Raw genomic sequence first — 27196 nt, 5'->3', positions numbered from 1 at the left:
AATTTTTCATGAGAATTTTTCATTTTTAATCTAAATCTTTTAATATTGGATATTCTTATATAAGAAGCACTAGGAAATTTTAAAAGAATACTAAAATTTTTCTTTAGTTCAATAATTATAACAGTTTGCCTTTGTTTTTGCACTTAGAGGGTTGCTGAACACCTTTTAGAAATGAATTTCACATCCTGACGTATGGTGCAGCATACAGTTCTATCAGATACGGGGGGCTTACAGGGCGCTCCAGCATAAAGACAACCACATGAAAGATGGGCTAGACACAAAGACTGAAGACTATTATAACCGACAGTATAAGAATCTCACCCGAGAAACACATCCTTGATCCACAAACAATGTATCTAAGAAGTACAGTTCAACTTGACATTTAACCAGCTGTTCTTTAACTCTGATCAAGCAAAACTGCCAGCAAGCCCCAGCAGTGGCAAGAACAGTAGTAGCAATTCAGTTAATACAGAGCTGTAGCCTTACTAAGTTAACACTCACTTCCCTGGGAAGTCCCACACAAACCCCCATGATGGTGTAATGACAGAGAACCTGGAGTGGAAGGTATGAATTGGGAGACTGGTTTACTGAGAAACAGCATGGCCAAGACTCTTTAGGGAACAAACATATAAACATGTAAAACCAAAACCCCAGTGAAATAAGATCGTAAGACAAAACAAAAGAAAGGTGAAGAAACTCAAATTACAAATTATGGGTCACAGATACCCACACACAGGAAATAGTGGAATGGCAATACAAGATGCAAATAGTGAAAAGCACAGCAGCCACACACATGCACCTCAGTACTAAATCTGGGAACAAAAAGCATTATATAATCCCTTGACTTTTTATTCTTATTTTAAACTATTTGTATGTTGCTCAGTAACAAATTACAAAGCCAGTAAGCATTACTTTGTTTTGTTTTGTTAATTTATTTTTCTGAAGCTGGAAACGGGGAGAGACAGTCAGACAGACTCCCGTATGCGCCCGACCGGGATCCACCTGGCACGCCCACCAGGGGGCGACGCTCTGCCCACCAGGGGGCGATGCTCTGCCCCTCTGGGGCCTCGCTCTTTTGCGACCAGAGCCACTCTAGCGCCTGGGGCAGAGGCCAAGGAGCCATCCCCAGAGCTAGGGCCATCTTTGCTCCAATGGAGCCTCGGCTGCGGGAGGGGAAGAGAGAGACAGAGAGGAAGGAGGGGGGGAGGGAGGGAGAAGCAGATGGGCGCTTCTCCTGTGTGCCCTGGCCGGGAATCGAACCCAGGACTTCTGCACACCAGGCCAATGCTCTACCACCGAGCGAACCGGCCAGGGCCAGCATTACTTTGTTTTAAACACGTTTTTTCTTTTCTTTTTGGTAGACAAGAAACTGTGAAATCCTAAAACAATATTACAACCGTGCATGACCAGTATAGCATCCATATGATACATTCCATGGAAAAAGTAGATCATTTATAACTCTTTCTCAAAATGTGAGAGATACAGGGGCTAATAAAAGCTATTTGGTGTGCTTTGGAAATCAAATATAGATTTAATCCTATTTCTTACTCTCAATCAAATCACATCCATCTCCCAAAATCAGTATTGGGTCCAAAATGAATTGAAATGTTTCTCAAGCAAGCAATAATTTCAATAGATTTCCAATACAAGAAATCAAACCAAAGATTAAAAGGTTATCAAGAAATTTCTTTTCTGAAATACTGAAAGGTAGTTTGTGGGAATTTACTAATCCATCAGAAGCATCGTATTTTAAAATTTATGCAGTATTGCTGCTGATTTCAGGTAGACACAAAAACAGAAAGAGGCATTTATTCAGGAATGTACGTAAGTGTGTGTGTGTGTGTGTGTGTATACATGCACACACATGGGAGGGCAGAGATGCAGAACAAACATGAAAGAAGATACACATAATCTAATCTTGAGACTGGTAATTTTTAATTCTGACGTAAGGAATTTATTCATTTAACAGAACTAGAAAATATAAATAAAGTTAATATCAAGATAAGAGAAAACAAGTGAAATGGATAATCAGTCCATGTTATTCACACTTTCAGAATAGCAAAAAAGAATTGTGAGGGTTGGACTTAATTACTTTTCTGAAAATCAAAATTCTATGGATGTAGAGTAGGAGAAATAATAACTTACAAGGGAAAACATCAGGTCTACCAGTAACACAAATACTTAAAACAATAAACAACTTATGAATGTAGTCTAATGTTTTCCAACCTTCAAAAAGATAAAAATAAGTATATTCCTAAGAACCAGGCTCCAAGGAACCACATAGATTGGTGACTTCATTCTTTCACCATCAATCTCTGACTTCAGAAGACGATGGGTGCTTAATGAAGTTCTGCTAGAAAAACTGTTTCTACACACTTGTGAATTTATGTTAACAATATGATGGGTGTAAAAGAAGAGGCAAGAGGCATAAGGCTAATCTTTAGTATAATACACTCTAATGAGAAAAAAAGACAAAAAATATTCCAAGAGAACTGTCTAGCTGGATCTGTTCATACAGAGCTCATTTTGAAAAATTCAAAGTCAGAGCTCCAAAAATATCATATTCAAGTCTCCCAAATTGTCCTAAAACGTCCTCCCCTTCTTCTGAATTTTGCCTATGCACTGCTTTTCTACAATACAAATTGTTAAAAGTCTAAAAATGCATAATCCAAAGAAGAATGAGCTCAACAAAAAGGTCTACCAATAAAAAAATTATTAACTCCTTGAACTTGAGGCTCATTTCTCCTTAAATAATTAAGGAGCAAGTGGCTATTTGTACTCTCCTGATTAGCCAGTAGAAAAATTAAATTTCTTAATCAACGAATACTTTCTTTCTAACCAATAATGTTGGAATTCCAAAGCTTCCCAATTTATTCATATCCTGTGTTGCCATTTAAGACTGCAACAATAAATTTACACTGACTTAGAAAAAAAGTATAAAATAAAGTAACATCAAGCACTCACGAATCTAAATTTAGAGAGGCAGATACACTGAAAAGCATGCCCCAAAAAGTATGTAGTTTATTTATTTATTTTTTTTACAGAAGCAGAGAGTCAGCGAGAGGGACAGATAGGGACAGACAGACAGGAACAGAGAGAGATGAGAAGCATCAATCATTAGTTTTTTGTTGCTACACCTTAGTTGTTCATTGATTGCTTTCTCATATGTGCCTTGACCAGGGGACTACAGCAGAGAGAGTAACTCCTTGCTCGAGCCAGCAACCTTGGGTCCAAGCTGATAAGCTTTGCTCAAACCAGATGAGCCCGCACTCAAGCTGGCAACCTCGGGGTCTCAAACCTGGGTCCTCCGCATCCCAGTCCAATACTCTATCCACTACACCACTGCCCGGTCAGGCAAAAAGTACGTAGTTATTAAACTAATATTTAGCTTTTGAATGTAGTAAAACCCTGTTGGCTTCCCATTTCCTTACCTTTCCAACTCAGAGATCTTCTTATCTTTGTCGTTCTTTTCATTTTCTACCTCCTTTAAGATTTCCAAGAGGCGGTCAACTTCTGCCAGGGCCTTGCTAGATTCATCTTTGTACCTGGCAATCTCTCTCTCCAATTGCTGTATTCGGTCACTCATCTCTGGACTAGCTCTGGCTTCCAAGGTTGCCTCGTGTGCCTACAAAGAAAAGTGTTCAATTTCTATCAGATACACATACAGTGCAGTGGGCAAACCATGTCTCAAAAAACTATCTATATATCAATTTCAATAAGGTATTTTCAAATATTTAATAGCTAGTCTTTAATGTATAAAGTTTTGACCCAACAAGAGAAGCTAAGAATATATCATGCTAGAGCATCGGCCTAGCGTGCGGAGGACCCGGGTTCGATTCCCGGCCAGGGCACACAGGAGAAGCGCCCATTTGCTTCCCACCCCTCCGCCGCGCTTTCCTCTCTGTCTCTCTCTTCCCCTCCCGCAGCCAAGGCTCCATTGGAGCAAAGATGGCCCGGGCGCTGGGGATGGCTCTGTGGCCTCTGCCTCAGGCGCTAGAGTGGCTCTGGTCGCAACATGGTGACACCCAGGATGGGCAGAGCATCGCCCCCTGGTGGGCAGAGCGTCGCCCCATGGTGGGCGTGCCGGGTGGATCCCGGTGGGGCCCATGCGGGAGTCTGTCTGACTGTCTCTCCCTGTTTCCAGCTTCAGAAAAATGAAAAAAAAAAAAGAATATATCATGAAAAGAAGAGTCTCTTCAATAAATGAAAACTGAACTGCTACATGCAAACGAAATGAAACTGGACCACTATCTTACATCACATACAAAATTAACTCAAAATGGATTAAAGATTTAAATATAAGACCTGAAACCATGAAACTCCCAAAAGAAAATGTGGGCTTAGGTAAGCTTTTTGACATCAATCTTAGTAATTTTATTAAAAATCTGATTCCAAGGGCAAGGGCAACAAAAACAAAAATAAATGAACGGGACTACATCAAACTAAAAAGCTTCTGTACACCAAAGAATAACATCAACAAAATAAAAGGCAAACTACCACATGGGATAAGATACTTGCAAATCTTATATCTAACAAGACCTTAAATTCAAAATAAATAAAGAACATGTACAACTCAATAACAAAATAATCCAGTAAAAAAAAAGGGGGGGGGTAAATTATCCAAATATACCTTTTGCCAGATAAGGCAGACAGATGCTCAACAGGCACATAACAAGATGTACAATATCACTACATTATCAAAGAAATACAAATCAAACCCCAATGAGATATCACCTCACGCCCATCAGAATAGCTGTTATAAAGACAAAAATAACAAGTGTTGATGAGGATGTAACGGAAAAGGAACCATTGTGCACAGCTCATGGCAATGTAAACTGGTATAGCCACTATGGAAAACAGTATGAAGATGCCCCCTAAATTAAAAATAGAACCACTATATGAATAAGTAAAAAATTACCTCCACCTTTCTAGTGAGAAAAAATAACCCAAATATCAAATCTAAATTGGTTATAACCAGAATCCTTCATCTCAAAAAGAAGTATTTTCCCCTTATTCAAAAGTAACTTTAAGATACTGGATTTTCTTCTTTTCCTTAGCATAAGAATATGATATTATTTTTGGTATACCCTATATGATGAATTGCTATGAGGGTACCGTGTTGAATACACCTAATATCTGAAAAGAGAACAAAACTTCAAGTCTCAAGAATAGGCTGCACCCTTTTCATTAGTAATCATATGCTCTGGACACAGCTCCTGTAACTGCCCAGGAGTTTCAGTTCCAGTTCTCACAAAACTGAGACCTCAGAGATAATAAATAGGAAAGTGCTTTGAAAAATATAAACTGCCATATAAATATTAGAGAGGCATAAATCAAAGAAATGAATAAATATGTACACCGTACCCTAATTCATCATTGTGAGTCACTGTCACTGTTAAATTATCTTCTTCTAGGACATATTTATAATATTTTATAATTTATAATAAAATATGTATTTTATAATACATTTAATAATTTATAATTTAATAATTTATAATACTTTATAATTTATAATAAATTTATAATAATTTATAATTTGATAATTTATAATAAAATATGTATTTCCCGATGGCTTTAGGCGACCCCTGTGTTTTGGTCATTCGACCCCCGCTGGGGTCACGACCCACAGGTTGAGAACTGTTGTTCTAGGAAACCCAATGTAATGGAAGAAAAATAGCAGATAACTGAGATTATTAGATTTCAGTCTTATTATTTCATTCATAAGGGAACTGCATATTTTCATCGTCCTCTGAACTGTCAATTTTCCAAGAGTTTGGAATCCTCAGGAGTAAAATAAAATAGGGTAAGAATTCTATGAGAATTAATCAAGGTACAAATGGCATTTAGAACTTTAGAGGATTATCTTTCCTCTGGTAAGTAATTATATATGCACAGTAGAGTTTTCTACTATGTTCTTATTTAAAGCAAAGCAAGAAAATGGACATTTTTTCTTTAACCTTTTTCAATTGTGATTCCATTTTCAGACATTCCTCCTTCTTCTGCTCCAAAGCAATCTCTAGTGTCTTTAGCCGTGAGTCCTTTTTCAGTCCTGAGGAAGCCAGGGAAGAAGCATGCTCTTTCAGATCCAAGAGTGAAGCCTAAAAGAAGTAACATGCCTAGAATAAATACTAACTATAAACAAGATGGAGATTTAAAATTTTAACTTTATTTTCTTAGTGGCTTGTAGTTTCTTTCCAATATCATATACTGACATATTTCTATTTCAAGAACATGAAATATAAAACAATATTAACTTTAGCATTCACATCCTAACTAAAATAAGATGAATTCCTAAGAAATTCCAATTGAATAATGATTAAATATATAGTTCTATCAATACATATCCATTCCCACAAAATAAAGGGATGTAGATCAAGCTTTGTGAATGTGATCAGCTAACCTCAGTAGCTACACTAACTTAAATATAAAATCCTTTTCTCTTTTAGGGGAAACATTCTACTAGGAATTTAATTTCAATAAATTTTCTTTAAAATCTTAGGAAACTTGAGGATATTCCTAAATCTCATATATTATTACCTGATCACAAAACATTGGCCATTTTTGCTATTTAGGTCGCATTAACAGGATTCCCTAAGAACAAGATCAAAGTAGCTTAAGTCACCTAATTGGTCATCATTTAAGATTTCTCTGCCAATGCTAAGATGAACTTTAAGAACTGCTGTAAATAAATTGTTCTCCATTTGCATATTCATTCCATCTATCACCTTTCTTACCATTAGCACAATACTCCAAATGTAACTGCACTTTAGTTATTTTAGGATCTCTTAAAATGTCATTAACAAGTAAGAAGTCAATTCATACACACTGAAAAAGATAAGATATAAGAAATAAACAATCCAATATACTAACTACTTCTCTGTAAAGCTTCTTTAAATACACCTTAAGGTGTTCACAAAAGGCCCACTAGAAAAATATTTTAAAAATTGTCCACAAATACATTTTTATATGTGCTATGTAGACACCGACAACATATACACACATAGACTGACTAAGCAAACCAAAGAACCCTGTTTTGGTGATCTTAACCTCTTTCTCTGAGAGGTCGCCTTGCAACAGGCTGACTTTTTCTTTCAAGTCTTTCAGATCTTTTTTGTAGTTATCAATTTCCTCTTGCTTCTCTCGCTCATCTCTGTCCCGCTGCTCCTTCAGGCGTTCAATTGTCCGCTCCTGGTGAGAGAGCACATCCACAGGAGGAAACTCATTTCAGACTTGTACCACATAGTGGGAATTCAACTTTTAGCTAATAATCCCCCATTCAAAGGACAGTAATAAGTTATCAATAATTTACTTAAAGAATTCATCCTTCCTACCTACCTTGCTATAACAAAGATTTGGCTTTGTTATTTTGATTCCCCTGGGTTTCTTTTCACATAATCTCAACTAGTATTATATATCTCTGAAGTATGAATTCTTTTGGAATAATCTCATTTATTCAACTCCCAAGGAACTCACCCCCCCACACACACACCCTAAGGACAATAAGTAACATATACATGTTCTTTTTACTTTTTATTTTTTTAAAAGACTTTGTTCATTTTTAGAAAAGGGAGAGAGAGAGAGAGAGAGAGAGAGAGAGAGAGATAGAGATAGAGATAGAGAGAGAGAGAGAGAGAAAAAGAGAAGGATGAGGGGAGAAGCAGGAAGCATCAATTCCTATATGTGCCTTGACCAGACAAGCCCAGGGTTTTGAACCGGTGGCCTTAGCATTCCAAGTCTACGCTTTATCCACTGTGCCACTACAGTGGTCAGGCCACAAATATATGTTCTTTATATATAACTAGAAAGCCCGGCGGTCATACGAAATGACCGCTGTTCTAGATATTATAAATTGTAATTAAAATGATTTGTGCAAAAGTGTCTGCTAATTCAAACTGAATTACCCAGGGCAGGCGGCAAGGACGCCCCTTTGCTTAGTGCCCCACAGGGTTTCCCGCTCAAAAATTAAAGTTTCTCCGTTTGAAACTGTTTTAATCCTTTTTGCGTTTCGGTCAGCATTACTCTGTCGTTTTTTTTGCATTTCTCTCCTGCCTTTGTTCAAGGGACTCATTTTGTCGAGACAGGCTTTTTTGTCTTGCATCTGAGGCAAGCCTTGTTTCTCTATGCTCATCAGTCTCATTTTGCCGAGAAAGACGCATTTGCTCTGCGAATGAAGCAAGCCTTGTCTTTCTCTGCTCAGTGGTTTCTTTTTGTCGAGAAAGCCGTTTTTGTGCAGCTTTAGCTCCTTTTCTCTCCTCTTCAGTGCTGTATTTTCTAGGAGGTATTCTTAAAAGAAATTAAGTTAAGACGTAGTTTTTATGTAAAACAGATGATTGCCAATGCAAACAAATGTTCACCTTCCCCCTGACACGCTCAATTTGCGTTCAGCCTTAAATTGTTTCAAAAGCAGATGATTGCCAATGCAAACAAATGTTCACCTTCCCCCTGACCCGCTCAATTTGTGTTCAGCCGTGGCAACTTCACCCCATTGGCTAGCACAGTTACGCAAGCAACCAATAAGCTATCGGCGACAAACAGATACTTAAGCTGCATATAATAAAGATTTACATGTTGCCTATAAGGCAATGCAAACAACTCACAATTCCCACACTAACAAAAGGGAAGGTTGGAGGGGATTGTGTTATGTTGAGTTTAAAACATCAAGAACGGTAGCCTGACCAGGTGGTGGCGCAGTGGATAGAGCATCAGACTGGGATGCGGAGGACCCAGGTTTGAAACCCGGAGGTTGCCAGCTTGAGCGTGGGCTCTCCTGGTTTGAACAAGGTTCACTAGCCTGAGTCCAAGGTTGCTGGCTTGAGCAAGGGATCACTCTGTCTGCTATAGCCCCCCAGGTCAAGGCACATATGAGAAAGCAATCAATGAATAACTGAGGTGCCACAACAAAGAATTGATGCTTCTCATCTCTCTCCCTTTCTGTCTGTCTGTCCCTATCTGTCCCTCTCTCTATCTCTGTCACAAAAAACAAACAAACAAAAAACATAAAAAAGGGTAAAAAAAACAAAATCATTAAGGCTTTTAAACATTAAACACTTTCAATCTGAGTGTGTCAACAGATACTCAGGAAGTCTGAACGTTAAGTAATTTAAGTATATTTTTTGGTATTATGTGTGAATATATTCAGAAATCAAGCCTTGATTCCTGGCAGGTAGCCTGAAGCATTGTGAGTCTAAGAGGCTTATGGATCAGTGACCCTATTCCTTTAAAAACATCCAGTTAAAATGTCCCACTAAGATTTCTTAAACTTCCTTCATTAACACTTGTTAGTTACTCTGGGCTACTTTTTTATTTAGTCAACCATTATTGTAAACCCCGCTCTGCTCATAAAGGCAAAATGACTTAGCAAGGCCAAGACTAGAAAAATAGCAAGTACATTCATTGTATTAATAATTAAAACTCACAAATATATTAAGTACCAATGTGGCACAGTAAAGGAGTACTAAATCTAATTATATATTTCTTCCTGATGGTCCATGTCTGATAGGCCCACATCCCCAAATTCTAGCTGACCATATAAATAAAAACTTTTCTTTTTCTTCAGAAGATAGTAAATGAGGAACATGTGGCTATTATAGAAACTGCAGCCACTGCCCTCTAGTGGAGAATCCATCTTGCCTAGCAACAGATAATTAAAGTGGTAATAATGAAATAGATTTTCTTTTACCTCATACTATTTGTGAATGGATTTTCTTTTCCCTCACACTATGTGTGTCAGCAATAGTGCAGGGAGCTCTTTTCCCTTTTGCCCAAAGGGATTTCTTCTATCTTCTATGTTCAAGTCTCAACACTAGAAATAATATCAGATGAGTGAGAAAGCGGAGGAAACTTGTCTGTGATGGCCTGGACCCTCACGCACCTTCTCGGCCAGGGCCTCCTCCAAGGTGGTCAGGGCAGTGTCCGTGTTGGTGGTGTCAGCCTGCAAGGATTTGACTCTCTCTTTCAAGCTGCTCATCTGCTTTTCCTTGTCTCTGAGTTGCTCCTGAAGATTTTCAATCTGAGTGTGCATATTTTAGGAGGAAAGAAAAAAATTAAAATAAATACAAACAGTCAAAATAAGAATAATTTTAAGTTGGAAATAAGCAGATCAGGCAGTCTGTGAGTATGTGCCCTGTAAAAATAATTTAATCCTAATGGTTTCAGAACTGCATGCAAAAATAAACCCAGAATTTATAGCGAGAACAGAGAAAAGCAGCACACATGGAGTTGCACATACACATATTCCTGAATCTCTGAAGAAATAAAGAAAGTAGTTGGAGAGAGCAGACCCAACATATAGAGATGGGGAACTAAAGAGAAGAAAGCCCTGAGAAACTACATTACTTCCAAACTAATAGTGTAAAAGTCAAGAGGGATTCCTTCACAAAGAACAGAGGCAGGCCAGAAAATGGAACAACTGGATGGTAAGAAAAACAAATCTGGCCCTGGCCGGTTGGCTCAGTGGTAGAGCGTCGGCCTGGCGTGCAGAAGTCCAGGGTTTGATTCCCGGCCAGGGCACACGGGAGAAGCGCCCATCTGCTTCTCCACCCCTCCCCCTCTCCTTCCTCTCTGTCTCTCTCTTCCCCTCCCGCAGCCAGGCTCCATTGGAGCAAAGATGGCCCGGGCACTGGGGATGGCTCCTTGGCCTCTGCCCCAGGCGCTAGAGTGGCTCTGGTCGCAAAAGAGCGACGCCCCGGAGGGGCAGAGCATCGCCCCCTGGTGGGCAGAGCGTCACCCCCTGGTGGGCGTGCCGGGTGGATCCCGGTCGGGCGCATGCAGGAGTCTGTCGGGCTGTCTCTCCCCGTTTCCAGCTTCAGAAAAATAAATTAAAAAACAAAAGAAAGAAAAGAAAACAAATCAGCTGTATAAAGAAAAAACTTCTTAAATGCTAGTATTAAGTTAGATTTTTACATCATCTTTTATCCAAACAGCAAGCATTTTCAAATAAATTTCTTATTGTAATTATTCCTTCCTTTATACAATTTATATACATTAATTTACCCCAAAAAAGTATATGCTGAATTCTCTATTACATGCCAGACACTAGTAATAGAAAAATGAATAAACCCATTTTTATTATGTTATAAGATGGTAAGAGAACTCTACATTATGCAGCTGAATCCAAGCTATGGATGGGATTGTGTACCTATCCTAAAGAGTACCAACTGCTGTTCAGACACATGGATTAGGAATTTTTAAGCAGAGAAATGATCCGGTCAGTTCTGCATTTTATATAGATAATTCTGCTAGCTATAAAGAAGAAATTTAAGGGACTTGCACAGAGACATGGAAAACAATTAGGAGACTGTATCAATTCAGGTAAGAAATTGTGGAGATAAAACGAGCTAAGAGATATGGAAAAGAGAGAATGGCTTTGAGAAGCATTATGGAAATAGAAGTTATCACTAGGAAAATTCAAATACACATAATGAAAAGTACAAAGCAATTCTTAATAAAGAAAAAATAATAAGGCAATTATTTTAGAACGCAAAAATTTCATTCATCCATTAACATATAGTTGAGCTCTTGCTCATTTTTCTAGGTGTTAAAGATAGAGAAATAATCACAGCAGACAAAAACCCCTACCTTCAAAGAGGTTACATTTAAATATGGTAGATAGTGAATAACTAATGAAATGAGAGTAGTAAGTAGGACGGTCATAAGTTCCACGGAGAAAAATGAAGCAGAATGTAATCATAGTCTTCTCCTGAGCTAACACTAAAACTAGCTGATTTACTCTATACAGCTTTCAAAAAGCAACAAAAATGTTATCTCCTTTGGGAAGACTTTCTTGCTGTATCCCCATTAACAAGTTCTCCAGCCCTGGCCGGTTGGCTCAGCGGTAGAGCATCGGCCTAGCGTGCGGAGGACCCGGGTTCGATTCCCAGCCAGGGCACATAGGAGAAGCGCCCATTTGCTTCTCCACCCCTCCGCTGTGCTTTCCTCTCTGTCTCTCTCTTCCCCTCCCGCAGCCAAGGCTCCATTGGAGCAAAGATGGCCCGGGCGCTGGGGATGGCTCTGTGGCCTCTGCCTTAGGCGCTAGAGTGGCTCTGGTCGCAACATGGCGACGCCCAGGATGGGCAGAGCATCGCCCCCTGGTGGGCAGAGCTTCGCCCCTGGTGGGCGTGCCGGGTGGATCCTGGTCGGGCGCATGCGGGAGTCTGTCGGGCTGTCTCTCCCTGTTTCCAGCTTCAGAAAAATGGAAAAAAAAAAAAAAAAAACAAGTTCTCCAGCCAGGAGAAAAGTGAATCGGCTACCCCACATACATAATAATAATAAAGATGATTGTTTGGAATCATGTTAAGTGGAAAATCAATCCTTTAAATATGCTCAGTGGAAATGCTGAGGTCGCCAGTTTGAAACCCGGGGCTTGCCTGGTCAAGGCACATATGGGAGTTGATGCTTCCAGCTCCTTCCCCCTTCTCTCTCTCTGTCTCTCTCTCCTCTCTAAAAATGAATAAAATAAATAAATAAATAAATATGCTCAGAATATCTCCCAAAACACACACACACACACACTCTCTCTCTCTCTCTCTCTCTCCCTCTCTCTCCCCCCCCTCTCCATTTTGTAGAAACAGAAACCACAGAATCCCTAAAATACCAACATGATGCCAGTATCGACAAAGATAATCATAATGGTGGTGGTAGTGGTAGTGAAGAGGAAGTAGTGGTGATAAAAGGGACCATTAACACTTAAAAAACAAAAAAGAGCAGAATATGTGTAGCAGGCACTGTTGTTAAGAACTTACAAGAGTACTACTCTTAATCACTGTGCCATAACTATGGGTTTTTTAATTTTTTTATTTATTGATTTTTTAGAGAGAGAGAGACCAAAACATTGATTTGTTTCTGTATGTGCCCTGACCAGGAACAGAACCAGCAACCTCTGCATATTAGGATGATGCTCTAACCAACAGAGCTATCTGGCTAGGGCTACATATGTTTTATGATGTAAAGTAAAATAAAAATAAATAATGATAAAGGTGACTCAAGCATCTTTATGTAAACTACTCATTATTAATGATCATTTATTAATAAACAGTGTATTATTACTATGGTCACTTCTATTTAAATGTATCCCCTTCTAAAGCAAAGAATAAAGGGTAGAGGTATCAAACCCTTACAAATGCAGAAGTCCATCTTCCATGGGAGGAACATATATTGAAACACAATATAGGAAAGCTGGTGGACAGAGCCAAAGATACTTGATATCAGGATTTCAGCAGCATCATATTATTAATAGTCTGTATAGCCTGACTTTCAAGCAGTAGGAGTAAGCCAGTTTAATTATATACATAAACTAAGGAGCACTTGACAATGAACAGCTACAGAGCTTTTCTTTTTTTATTTAGATAGCTTATTTTTAATAATATTAAAAGGTAATAAATGATTATTACATAAAATGATATATTTTAAAATTCTATAAGTTTTTTCTACTTTATGCATACCCCATCTGATATGAAAAGAAATCAAGTACCTATTAGCATGTATTCAATTTCTACATGAGTTAAGTTTTGTAGAGACAGAAATAATTGGTGGTTATTCTATATATCTATGTCCTTGATAATAAACAGGAAGGGGGAGAATCAACCAGGTTTATTATCAACAGTTTATTATCATAGAGTAGAACAATGAAGAATTCAAGAAGGAAATATTTTTTAAATAACCATTTAGAGAAAGGAGACATTTTTCTTAAAATGGCTTGTCTAATCATAATATTGTTCTGTTACATGAGCTGAAAATAGAAATAACATAATTATTATATTACAGTCTTTCCTCTCCTCATACTATTTTTATTTTAAAAAAGAGAGAAAAACCAATGAATCCAGAGGGAGCCTAAAGCTGAATGCATTGCTACATGTGAATTAATCAAATCTGCATACCAGTTGCACATTGGTACATATTTCTTGTCATCTTTGTTTTGGTTTTCATCAGCATTGCCAGTTGTCAAAAACTATCATGTTTCACTGTGGGTGATTTATTCTTTCTAGTCAAGTGGACCTGATTCCTCCACCTTCAAGGCCCTAATCACTGACCAAAAGGTAGAACAGACTTCTTCTAGAACACAGTTCTAAGATAACCCCAAAACACCTCTTAAAATCACCAGGCTACTTTAAATATCATTGAAAGGAAAGAGATTTTTGATGATGCCTCCACAGTTGTTCTAAGCAAGTTATTCACATGATAAATAAAGGCTGTAACCTTTACCTTCTTGGTCAATGATACCTTTCAGTATCAGTGACAGAAGTCTAGTGTGGATGAACTAATCAGCTGGCACAGAGACTACAGTAATTAATAGAATCTAAAAAGAAAAATTTCACTAAGTCCCCTAATGTCTAGGCAATTGTTTCTTTAGCACTCGACACTCTAGGGAAATGCACAAACAAGGCACAACTATAATTCACCAAATGAGCAGGTTTTGCCCCAGACTAGTACATGGTGAAACAAAAGTAGGTTTACTGTTGTTTGTATAAAATACAATACAATAATTAATAGATAATCATACAACACTAAACTGCGTTTCACATGCTCACAACTGTAAACTATTCTATATACTGGCTTCTAAATTTTACTTACCCAATCATGTATTTCCAATGATTAAAAGACACAAGAGTAATAAAGTCATGTTTCAACTCAATTTAGATGGTTAAAATAGACCATATCTATATTCTCAATTATTGTGTATGGTCTTTAGTTCGTCCAGCAAAGATTTTAATTGTAAATCAGTTATTTCTTTGATTTAGTTTCCTTCTGAATTGTGCTATTCTCATTGTATAGGTTATAGAGTAGATCACCATGATGAATGAACACCTAGCTATGTCACATTGGGCAAATTATTTGATCTTTCTAATTACCTATAAAACAAGACTACTGATATTCCTTTCAATTCTAAAATGCCAACTATATACATTTTTAAAATAGGGGAAACAGAATATTAAAAATGTAATATACTTCATCAGAGTACTATTATATTTTATCTTAAACTGTTCTAATTGAACTATACAGGAAATGTAGGCATGACCTTTACAGAAATACATTCATAGTCCATAGTCCACTGCTCCAGAATATTTTATTAATTGCTGTGAGGGAAAATAAGTTCCTTAAAAGACTTGTTCAGGGGACAGATAATAATAGATCTAGGGTCCTCTCACATTAAAATAACTGGATAATATGAAGCAAAAGCTGGTGAGACCAAAGGTCAAACTCTGCTTCCTAGACAATAACCCTGGGGAACAATTTTTTTTTTCATTTTCTGTTGCAATAGGTTTTAGAACTGACTCTATAAATTTCTGCATCACTGATTCCAAATGTGAAATCCGTTTTTTGGTGCATGCTCTAGTTTTTAAGCAATTTTAATTTCTTTTTGTTACAGTTAATGGCATGCATTGGTTTTTAAATTGGAGTTAAAGGGCAATGACTCTTGGATTGAACATAACCACAGGCAATTAATGTTTTACAAACATCCCTTTTACATAATTGTAGTTGTTTTTAAATGTAAAAAATTGTTATCTGATAAAAACACCCTCTTATTTTGTTTTAAGATTGAATCATGGCTTCTTCGAGTAGGCGTAAATGTAAGAATAGTCCTGACACCTTCTGTTATATGTTTGGCTGTTACACACTTCAACATCAAAGGTGCAATATTTCATCATTTGTGACACATGCATTTATTGCCTATTTTCAAGTTCCCCTTGGCGATCAAGACAAGAATTGGGCTCCTTATATTGTGTGTCATAATTGTGAGGAAATGCTTCGTGACTGGACAAAAGGAAAACGCAAAAGAATGCCTTTTGGAATTCCCATGGTTTGGCGTGAACCTAAGGACCACAGCAGTGACTGTTATTTCTGTCTGATCCATAAAGGGCATCGGCAAGAAAAAACAGCATATAATCGCATATCCTAATATTTCTTCAGCAATACGACCTATCCCATACTCTGAGACACTCCCAGTTCCAGTTTTCAATGGTTTTATTTTTTCTAAGGATGAAGAAAGTGAACACGGTGACCAAGTGTATTTTGATAAGATGCATGAGGAAATGGTTGTAGAATCTGAAGGGTCTTCTTCTGATGCCAAGCAGTCATTAACCCCTCAGCAGTTTAGTCAACCCAAACTGAATGACTTAGTAAGAGATTTGGGCCTATCAAAAAAAGCAGCTGAGTTATTAGCCGCCAGGCTTCAAGAAAAGAAATGTACTTCACCGGTCAGCTAACGTATCCCATTTCAGGAAGCGTGAACAAGTTTTTGTGGATTTTTTTTTCCGAAGACTAACACTTTGTTTACTGTCATGATATCAGTAGTTTTCTCAGCCAGCTAGGTGTTACCACTTACAGTCCAACAGAATGGCGGCTATTTCTTGACAGCTCTAAACAGAGTCTGAAATGTGTTCTCCTACACAACGGTAATGTTTATGCAGTGGTTCCAATTGGTTATTCAACTCATCTGTGAGAAGATTATAATGACATAAAAATTGTCCTTGACTTTCTGAAGTATGAGGAGCATAACTGGATCATTTGTGTGGATCTTAAAATGGTAAATTTCCTGCTAGGACAACAGAGAGATTTCACGAAGTATTCTTGCTTTCTGTGTTTGTGGGACAGCCGAGCTCGGGACAAACACTGGACACAGAAGGAGTGGCCGAAACATGAAGCTCTGGAAGTAGGGATGCAAAATATTGTGAATGAACCTGTAGTTAATCGAGACAGGATCATTTTTCCCCCACTTCACATCAAACTTGGCTTAATAAAGCAGTTTGTTCAGGCTTTAAATAGAGAAAGTGAATGCTTTCAACATATTATTTCTGCTTTTCCTGCCTTGTCTTTAGAGAAGATAAAAGCAAGTGTATTTGATGGACCTCAAATTTGAACCCTCATACGTAATGAAGAATTTGCCAGGAAGATGAATAAGGAAGAGAAGGCAGCATGGCAGTCTTTTGTGGCAGTTACAAAGAACTTCCTTGGCAACAAAAAAAAGCAGAAAACTATGAACTTCTGGTTCAAAGGATGCTGTTGGCTTTATGCAACATTGGATGTAACATGAGTGTTAATATTCACTTCCTGAACAGTCACCTTGATAAGTTTCCCGAAAATCTTGGAGCTCTTAGTGATCAGCAGACTACTGCTGGAGCATCAAACGAGATTGTCCTCAACAAGTACACAAATGCAAGAGCTACAAATGCAAATTTTTGCCTGAATAGAATTTAAATAAGTTTTGGGCAAATTTTATGATTAAAGTAAGTGTTTTAATATGTTCTATTTCAAAATTGTAGTCAAATTCTGATGCAATCATATCTTTTAGTGTATTGGTGTATTTACTGCATTATATAAATTATTATATTTTCACAAAGATGATGCCCAAGAAGACATTCTACTTCATTATGTTAAACTAAATGTTGAAAATTTTACAATAAGATGAAAACCTAAAATCTTGAATTGCAAAAAAATTGTAGCTTACAGAGAAAAGCTAATGTCAGATTTGAGATCAGTGCATCTGAATTAGGTAAGAACAAGTGTTTTTGTAGATGCAACAAAAATTTTGTTCCCCAGTGTAATAGAAATAGCTCAAATACTTTTTTTTTTTTTTTAATATCTAGCAAGCTTCATTCTTCTTCCTCAGAACTGCTTTGGCTATTCAGAGTTTTTTATGGTTCTGTACGCACCTGATAATTTTTTGTTCTCTTTATAAAAACTGACATTGGGATTTTGACGAAGACTGCATTTCATTTGTATATTGCTTTGGGTAATATGACCATTTTAACTACGTTAATTCTTTCAATCCGTGAACATGGAATGTTTTTCCATTTTATTGTCTTTTTCAAATTCTTTCAATAATGTTTTGAAATTTTCAGTATGTAGGTCCTTTATATCCTTTGTTTAGTTTATTCCTAGTGATATTTTATTTTGCTGTAGTTGTAAAAGAAATTTTTTTTAGTTCATTTTCCAACATTTCATTGTTGGTGTACAGGAAATCAGTGGACATCTGTATATTGATTTTGTATACTGCAACTTTACTGTCTTGGTTTATTGTTTCTAATAGTTTTTTGGTGGAGTCTGGGGTTTTCTATATATACAGGATCGTAACATCTGCAAAAAGTGATACCTTTACTTCTTCTTTCCCCATAAAGATGCCTTTTATTTCTTTCTCTTGCCTGATGGCTCTGGCTAAAACTTCTAGAATTATGTTGAATAAAAGTGGAGAGAGTGGGTAACCTTGTCTTGTTCCTGATTTTAGAGGAAAAGCCTTCATTTTTCCCCTATTTGGTATGATATTAGCTGATAGTTTGTCATATATATGGCCTTTATTATGTTGAGGTACTTTCCTTCTACTCCAATTTTATTGAGTGTTTTAAACATAAAGAGACATTGTATCTTAAATGCCTTTTCTGCACCTATTGATAGGATCATATGATTTTTGTTCTTTGTTTTGTTGCTGGGGTCTATTATGATGATGGATTTCCATATGTTGAAGCATCTTTGTATTCCTGGAATGAATCCCACTTGACTGTGATATATTATTTTTTAAATGTGTTGCTGTATTCGATTTGCTAGTATTTTGTTTAGGATTTGTATTCTTTAGAGATACTGATCTGTAGTTTTCTCTTTCTGTGTCATCCGTACAGGTTTTGGTATTAGGGTTATATTGGCCTCATAAAATGTGTTGGAGAATATGGCTTCTTCTTCTATTTTTTGGAAAACTTTGAGAAGGATAGGTACCAAATCTTCTTTGACTAAATCAAACTAAAAAGCTTCTGCACAGCAAAAGAAACTAACATCAAAACAAATAGCCAACTAAACAGGAGATGATATTTGCAAACAACAGCTCTGACAAGGGGTTAATATACAAAATATATAAAGAACTCACAAAGCTCAGCAACAAACAATTAAACAATCCAATTTAAAAATGGAGAGAGACGAAGAGACGCCGCGCCGCACATGCTCCTTCCTTTCCAGCCCCGGCTCCGGACGCAGTGGCCGTCGAGATGTTGATGCCCAAGAAGAACCGGATTGCCATTTATGAACTCCTTTTTAAGGAGGGGGTGATGGTGGCCAAGAAGGATGTGCATATGCCTAAACACCCCGAGCTGGCGGACAAGAACGTGCCCAACTTGCACGTCATGAAGGCCATGCAGTCTCTCAAGTCGCGTGGCTACGTGAAGGAACAGTTTGCCTGGAGACATTTCTACTGGTACCTTACCAACGAGGGCATCCAGTATCTCCGCGACTACCTCCACCTGCCCCCCGAGATCGTGCCTGCCACCCTGCGCCGCAGCCGGCCGGAGACCGGCAGGCCCAGGCCCAAAGGTCTGGAGGGCGAGCGGCCTGCGAGGCTCACGCGTGGGGAAGCCGACAGAGATACCTACAGACGGAGCGCCGTGCCCCCTGGTGCCGACAAGAAAGCCGAGGCCGGGGCCGGGTCAGCCACGGAGTTCCAGTTTAGAGGCGGATTTGGTCGTGGACGTGGTCAGCCACCTCAGTAAAGTTGGAGGGATTATTTTGTGTTGAATAAACTTGTCAGAAAATAAAAAATAAAAAAAAACAATAATAAAAAAAAAAAAATGGAGAGAGACACTTTTTCTAAGACAGCGGTTCTCAACCTGTGGGTCGCGACCCCGGTGGGGGTCAAATGACCCCTGTGTTTTGGTCATTTGACCCCCGCCGGGGTTGTGACCCACAGGTTGAGAACCGCTGTTCTAAGAGAACATACAAATGGCCAACAGATACATGAAAAGATGCTCACCTTCACTAACTATGTATTTGAGAACTGCAAATCAAAACTACAATGAGATACCACCTTACACCTGTCAGACAATAACAAGTGTTGGAGAGGCTGTGGATAAAAAGAAATCCTCATTCACTGCTGGTGGGAATGCAAATTAGTACAACCATTATAAAAGAAAGTATGGTGGTTCCTCAAAAAACTAAGACTAGAACTACCATATGACCCAGCAATCCCTGCTCTGTGTATCTATTCCAAAAACTCAAAAATGTTGGTATGTAAAGACTCATGCACCCCCTATGTTCATCACAGCATTATTCACAGTGGATAAAACATGGAAACAACCAAAGTGTCACTCAATGGAGGACTGGATAAAGAATGGAATACTACTCAGCCATAAGAAATTATGACAGTGACAGTATAACAACATGGATGGACCTTGAGAAAATTCTACTGAGTAAAACAAGTAAATCAGAAAAAGGTAACTGTATGATTTCACACATAGGTGGGATATAAAACTGAAACTCATGGATATAGATAAAAGTGATTACCAAGGGGAAGGAACGTCGGAGAGGGGGAAGGCAACATGAGAGAGGGACTTGAGTGAATGGGGAGGAGGAAGGGGATGGGAAGAAGGGTGTAAAGGGGGACAGATATAAGGAAATGATTTGAGTTTGGGTGATGGGTATACAACACAATAAACAGTTCAAATGCTATAGAAATGTTTACCTGAAACCTATGTACTCTTACTGATCAATGTCACCCTCTTAAAGTTAATTTTCTAAATAAAATAAAAATTTAAAAAACCATATAAACTGAAAAAGGAACACCAAACCTTTGATGAGACTACAGCAACAGCTGTAAGACCCTGAGAAAAAGTTCCAGTGAGGTCAAGCTCAGAATCCTGACCCACAAAAACTGTGAGATAATACACTGGGTGTTTAAGCCCCTAATTTATGATGTAGTAATAGAAAACTATTATAAAACTAAATAAATTACAATAAAATCTTAGTCTTTATAGATACAGATAGAATTCTTTGAACAAATGTATAAAAATCTAAGTTCCTTACAAAGCTGACTTAATAGTTTTCCAGACAAAAATCCTAACTAAGACAACTATGAAATAGTATCCACCATTAAAAAAGTGCAAGCCAAGTGGTATGAGTTGGTCATTTCCCCCAAGCAAAAGATATAGGCAAACAAGGAAACTTAGAGCTTGATAAGAAGATAAAGGTTGTTTTCATATAAAAGATCTCAGGGAATATTTTTCCCTTGACAAAATCTTAAACTACTATAGAGTAATTTCAGTCAGTTTAGATGTCCTGGAAAAATACATTTTTTTACAGGGCATAAATATTTAAATATAAGACAATCTATATTTATAAAAAAATACTTTCAAAGTTGGATTAAGAAAATAATGTATTGCCTGACCTGTGGTGGCGCAGTGGATAAAGCGTCGACCTGGAAATGCTGAGGTCGCCGGTTTGAAACCCTGGGCTTGCCTGGTCAAGGCACATAGAGAGTTGATGCTTCCAGCTCCTCCCCCCTTCTCTCTCTCTCCTCTCTCTCCCTCTCTGTCTCTCTCTTCTCTAAAAATGAATAAATAAAATTAAAAAAAAATTGAAAAAAAAAGAGAAAATAATGTATTATATAATTATACACCTGAAACCTGTTTAATTTTATTAACCAATGTCACTCCAATAAACGTAATAAAAAATTTTAAAAATACAAAAAAATAAAATATTTAAAAATAAAGTGCAAGACTTGTAAATTTAAAACTACAAAACATCAATATAAGAAATTAAACACAACATAAATAAATTTAAAGACATCCTGTTTTCAACTGAAAGACTTGATATTGCTAAGATAACAACTGATGAGCAGATTCAACACAATCTCTATCAAAGTTCCAAATGCCTTTTTTATAAAAATGAACAAAACTATCTCAAAATTCATATGGAATTACAAAGGACACCCCCAAAAGCAAAAACAATCTTGAAAAGAAACAAAGGAAGAAGATTCCCAGTTCCCACCATCAAAACCTACTACAAAGCTATATAGCAATCAAGATAGTGTGGTATGGCACATGGATGGACATAGAAATCCATGGATTAAAATCCAGAGTTCAGAAATGAATGTGTCTGTGGCCAACTGAGTTTCAGCAAACATCCCAAAACGGTTCAAGAAGAAAGAAGAGTCTTTTCAACAAATGTTGATGGGACAACTGAATATCCACATCCAAAATAATAACATTGTACCCATATATTATACCATGTACAAAAATTAAATTAGAATAAATTAAAGATATCATTGTAAAAGCTGAAACTATAAAACTCATAGAAGAAAATGTAGAAAGAAATCTTCATGACCTTCAATTAGGCAACATTCTCTTAAATATGACACTAAAAGCATAAGCAACTAAGAAAAACATAAATTGGACTCATCAAAATTTAAAACTTCTGTGCATAAAGGAGCATATCAAGGAAGTGAAAGGATAACCCAGAGAATGGGAGAAATATTGCAAATCATATGTTTGATATAGTGGAGCCTCTGGTATATATAAAGACTTTCTAGAACTCAACAATAAAAAGACAAACAACTCCATTTATAAATGGGCAAAAAATCTGAAGAGATATTTCTTGAAAGAAGATATAGAAATGGCCAGCAAATACACAGAAAGATATTCACCATCATTAGTCACTATGGAAATGCAAACAAAACCACAATAAGATACCAATGCACACCCATTAGAATGACTATTTTATCAAGAAAAATAACAAACACTGGCAGGAATATAAAATTGTGTAGCTGCTCAGAAACAGTTTGGCAGTTCCTCATGATGTTGAACATGAATTAACATCAGGTTCCACTCCTAGATATACACCCAAGAGAAATAAAGAGATACATTCATATAAAACCCTTTGCATGGACATTCACAGAATTATTCATAATATCTAAAAAGTGGAAACAACCTAAATTTCCATAAACTGATGAATAGATCAACAGAACTTGGTATATTCACTGCAATGGAATATTAGCCACAAAAAGGAATAAAGTATTGATACTTGCTATAACATAAATGAATCCTGAAAACATCACATTAAGGAAGTCAAACATAAAAAGCACATATTACATGATTACATTTATATGAAATGTCCAGAATAAGCAAATCCACAGAGACAGAAAGTAGGTTAGTGGTTGCCAGAGGATAAGTGGTTGTAACAGTTATAGGTTTCTTTCTGAAATTATGAAAATGTTCTGGAATTGAATAGTGGTTATGATTGAACAACTTCATAACAACAACAACAACAAAGACTGACCTGCACAGTTTAAAATAGTAAATCTTACTGTATGTGAATTACATCTCAATAAGGAAAAAGAAGAAAATATCCATCCAATTAACCCTTAGTGCTAGCTTAAAAGTCAAAATTCCACAAAATCAATGAAATGTACAAATACTTATGCATGAGATTTATCCTGCTTTATTCCCCAAATAACATAAACCATTAGCCAAGTTTGTCTAAAAATTCTTTTGCATTCAGTGTACCATCTGTGCACATGTTCAGTCTGATTAACTTCTAAATAGCAGTTTCTTCCATGTCAGACCTCTAAAATACGAACACCTTCATCTACACAGTTGTGTTTGTCATCTAAGGTGAATCCCCAAAATAAATACATAGTATGAATCCACCTTCTGCTGTCAGTCTATCCTTTCCATACACCTATTCCTCTGTACCCTTTTCTGATGAATCATTTTTATACCCTATGATAATTTCTGAAGCGGAGTGGGGGGAAGGAAGGGAGTGGGAGGGAGGGAAAGGGAGGAGGAGGAGGTAGAAGAGAAGGAGGAGGAGGAGGAGAAAAAGGAGGGAAAGGAAGAAAAGAAGGAGGAAAAGGAGTAAGAGGAGGAGGAGGAGGAATAGAAGGAGGAAGAGGAAGAGGAAAAAGAAGAAAGAAAAAAGAAGAAAGGAAGAATAAGAGGAGCAAGAGGAGTCGTCGTCTAGCCCTATCCAGGTAGCTCAGTTGACTGGAGTACCATCTTAATAAAATCAAGTTGTGGGTTTGATCCCTGGTCAGAGTACATACAAGAATCAACAAGAATCAACCAATGAATGCATAAATAAGTGGAACAACAAATTAATGTTTCTTCTCTCTCTCAATATATTTTTTTAAAAAGTCTATTTCTTGATGTCCCTAAATCAAGGATAGTCCAGTGACTATTATGAACAAGAGAGTACAGCAAAAAAAAATCCTCTGCCACTTACAAGACAGTTCCTAGCACAACCCTCAACTACCCAGGGAGCTTCTGCTTCTAACATCTATGAATGTGGAAGTCAGGTGCCGCATAAAAAGTGTGACTAATCTCATTATGCTGTGAGATACCCAGGGCATGTGCAGAAGCCCTGAGGCAAAAGATGTCATGTAGACATGTAGCTAGAGGCCAGAGGACCTAGGCAGAACAGGTGCAGTGAAGGGGCCATCTTGGTAGTGGATTATCCAAGCGCAGATATCCCCAGCTGTCACCAAAAGTATCAGGGGCAAACTACCCATGAGAGCCCTTCCTGAATTCCTGAGTCACAATAAAATGATACACTTGAAACTTATATAAGCTTATTAATCAATGTCACCAAAAAAACTTAATCTTAATATTTTTAAAATAAATAAAATAACTTATAACAAGGTAAACTAAGATACTTCCTTTTTTTACATAATAATTTTTCAGTCACTATAAAATGTCATCTCATTTGTATAAGATTAGCTTCATTTAAAAAGAGTTATCTGTTAAACTGGAAGTTAAGTTACAGACTTCGAAAGTCCATCTATCTCCCTCCTTAGGTCTACTTGAAAAAGAGAGGGCAGAAGTTATGTGAAGCAAAGGAAATCCATATGGAGTTTGCTTCACCAAATCCACCAGACTTCATTCATTATGCATTGTTTTTCTCAATATGATATTTCAAAAATTCAGCTATACATATATTAATATTTTTATGAGTTCTGTTAAAATTATAGGCTAAAAATTTATAAGTAAAAGAAAGAAAAGAGAAAATTCTAATGCTTAAGTATATTAGGTTTCCAACTTAAAATTTTATTAAGTCTTCTCTTATCTTCTTTAATGCTGGGTTTGACTTAAAAAATAGTAACATTTAGAAAACACTGTAATTAATCCTTATGAAAAATAAAACAGCAACATTTTAAAAACAAAATATTAAATTTCTCAGAATAAATTAGTAAATTTTGTTTTTGTTTTTTGTATTTCTCTGAAGTTGGAAACGGGGAGGCAGTCAGACAGACTCCCGCATGCGCCCAACCAGGATCCACCTGGCATGCACACCAGGGGGCGATGTTCTGCCCATCTGGGTATCACTCTGTTGCAACCAGAGCCATTCTAGCACCTGAGGCAGAGGCCACAGAGCCATCCTCAGCGCCCGGGCCAACTTTGCTCCAATAGAGCCTTGGCTGCGGGAGGAGAAGAGAGAGACAGAGAGGAAGGAGAGTGGGAGGGGTGGAGAAGCAGATGGGTGCTTCTCCTGTATGCCCTGGCTGGGAAGCGAACACAGGACTCCTGCATACCAGGCCAACTCTCTACCACTGAGCCAACTGGCCAGGGCAGTAAATATTGTTTTTAATGATAAAACAGATTTTCATTTCTATTTCATGATATAGAATAAAAGGAAATGAACACTGCCTTAGCCAAGACTCCAGAAAACAGATTATACAAAGAATCTACTCCTTCTTACTTTCTACCCAAAACAAAATAACAAGAAGACCCAAAGAACCAATCTAGGAACCCACATACCCCCCAAATAAAACATCCAATTCTTTCTCTATATATATATCAATCAGATTTCTGCTCCTGTTAATAAATATAAACTCCAATACCAAAACCTAGAAAACTGGAGAAACAAGGTTAAATAAACAGACGTTAAAGAAGCACAGAAGGGGATGGTGATAACATCTGCATCAGCAAATTAAACTCAAAGCTACATTATCATTTATAATCAATCAAAAAGCTGCAAAATTTTAACATAGATTCTGAATGCAGCTCAGATCCAAATGCTCAATTACATTTTCCAGGTCAGTGATTTATTTTAAAGATAAGAAATTTACTGTAATACAAAAACTACTTTAAACCACTGAGGAGAACCCTGGGAAAGAGGAGGCCAATGCTAACCCCATTGTACAGCATACTTGGCCATCTGTATTGTCCTGTTTCTTTCTCTGACCACAGGGTTATTCCATTACATATAAATACGTGCACTACCTATAAAGCTAGGGAGATTATGGGTGGGAAATGGTGCCCAGACCTTGCAAAAATAGTCCAGTGTATGCAACTCACAATCTACCTTCCTCTCTGTCTCTATAAAATTCAATTAAAAAACAAAAACATTAAGCCCTGGCCAGATAGCTTGGTTGATTGGAGTGTCGTCCCAGAGTACAGAGATTGCTGGTTCAATTCTCAAGCCAGAGCACATACAGAAGCAGCTCAATATTGCTGTCTCACTCTCCCTGTCCCTCTCTCTCTCTCAAAAAAAAATTACATATATATATATAAATAGATATATATAGATATATAGATATATATAGCACATAACAACAAACCAAAAATCTACAAGAGATACACAAAAAAATAAAGTGAAAAGAATCAAAGGCAACACTATAAAACATCAACATACAAGAAAGCATGAGAATAAATTTACAAAAACAATCATAAAACAATTAATGACAATAACTACATACCAATAAATAATAACTTTAAATGTAAATGGACTAAACGTTCAATCAAAAGGCATACAGTGTCCAAATAGATTAAAAAAAAAAAACAATTCCCTTCATATATTGCCCACAAAAGACCCACTTCAGATTGAAAGACATATACAGATTCAAAGTAAACAGATGAAAAAAGATAGTTCATGTAAATAAAAACTAAAAGCTGGGGTAGCAATACTTTTATCAGACAATATTGATTTTCAAACAAAGTATATTACATGAGACAAAACAGGAGATTTCATACCAACCAATTCAACAAGAGAATATAACCCTTATAAACATTTAGACACCCAATGTAGAAGCATCTATAAATATATAAAGCAATTATTAACAGACATAAAGGAAAAGATGTAGAGTAATACAAAAATAGAGCTAATTTTAACACCCCATTAACATCAATGAATCGATCACCCAGACAAAAAAAAAACACACACAAAAAGAACAACCAAACCATGGCCTTAAATGAAACATCAGACCACATGAATTTAACTGATATTTTTATAACATTTCACCAAAAAGCAGAATATACAATCTTTTCAAATATCCAAGGAAAATTTTCCATGATAGATCACAATATTATAAAACTAGAAATCAACTATAAGAAGAAACTGAAAAATTAAACAAAGACTGCGCCTGACCGGGCGGTGGCGCAGTGGATAGAGCGTCGGACTGGGATGCGGAAGACCCAGGTTCGAGACCCCAAGGTCTCCAGCCTGAGCGAGT

At 37.1% G+C, this 27196-nt stretch overlaps 2 protein-coding genes across 15 annotated transcripts in view; one reads left to right on the top strand and one right to left on the bottom strand.

Moving 5' to 3' along the window:
- The window catches only part of ERC1 (ELKS/RAB6-interacting/CAST family member 1), a 550202-nt gene that overhangs the window by 336005 nt on the left and 187001 nt on the right, over window positions 1-27196 (bottom strand). For all 14 annotated transcript variants that reach the window (XM_066258688.1, XM_066258691.1, XM_066258695.1 and 11 more), the window contains 4 exons: window positions 9872-10009; window positions 7048-7188; window positions 5958-6098; window positions 3432-3625 (listed from right to left, as the gene is read on the bottom strand). In XM_066258688.1, coding sequence (XP_066114785.1) covers window positions 3432-3625; window positions 5958-6098; window positions 7048-7188; window positions 9872-10009 — 614 coding nt within the window. The remainder of the gene's footprint in view (window positions 1-3431; window positions 3626-5957; window positions 6099-7047; window positions 7189-9871; window positions 10010-27196) is intronic.
- On the top strand, window positions 18918-19529 carry LOC136323064 (small ribosomal subunit protein eS10). The gene has a single exon (XM_066254882.1). It carries the CDS (start codon window positions 18969-18971, stop codon window positions 19464-19466), a length of 498 nt encoding a protein of 165 aa, XP_066110979.1. The 5' UTR covers window positions 18918-18968; the 3' UTR covers window positions 19467-19529.

Source organism: Saccopteryx bilineata, chromosome 2 (assembly GCF_036850765.1).
Source record: "Saccopteryx bilineata isolate mSacBil1 chromosome 2, mSacBil1_pri_phased_curated, whole genome shotgun sequence".
Taxonomy (NCBI): Eukaryota; Metazoa; Chordata; class Mammalia; order Chiroptera; family Emballonuridae; genus Saccopteryx; species Saccopteryx bilineata.
The sequence above is the reverse complement of the archived record's forward strand: the minus strand, read 5'-3'. Positions and strand labels throughout refer to the sequence as shown.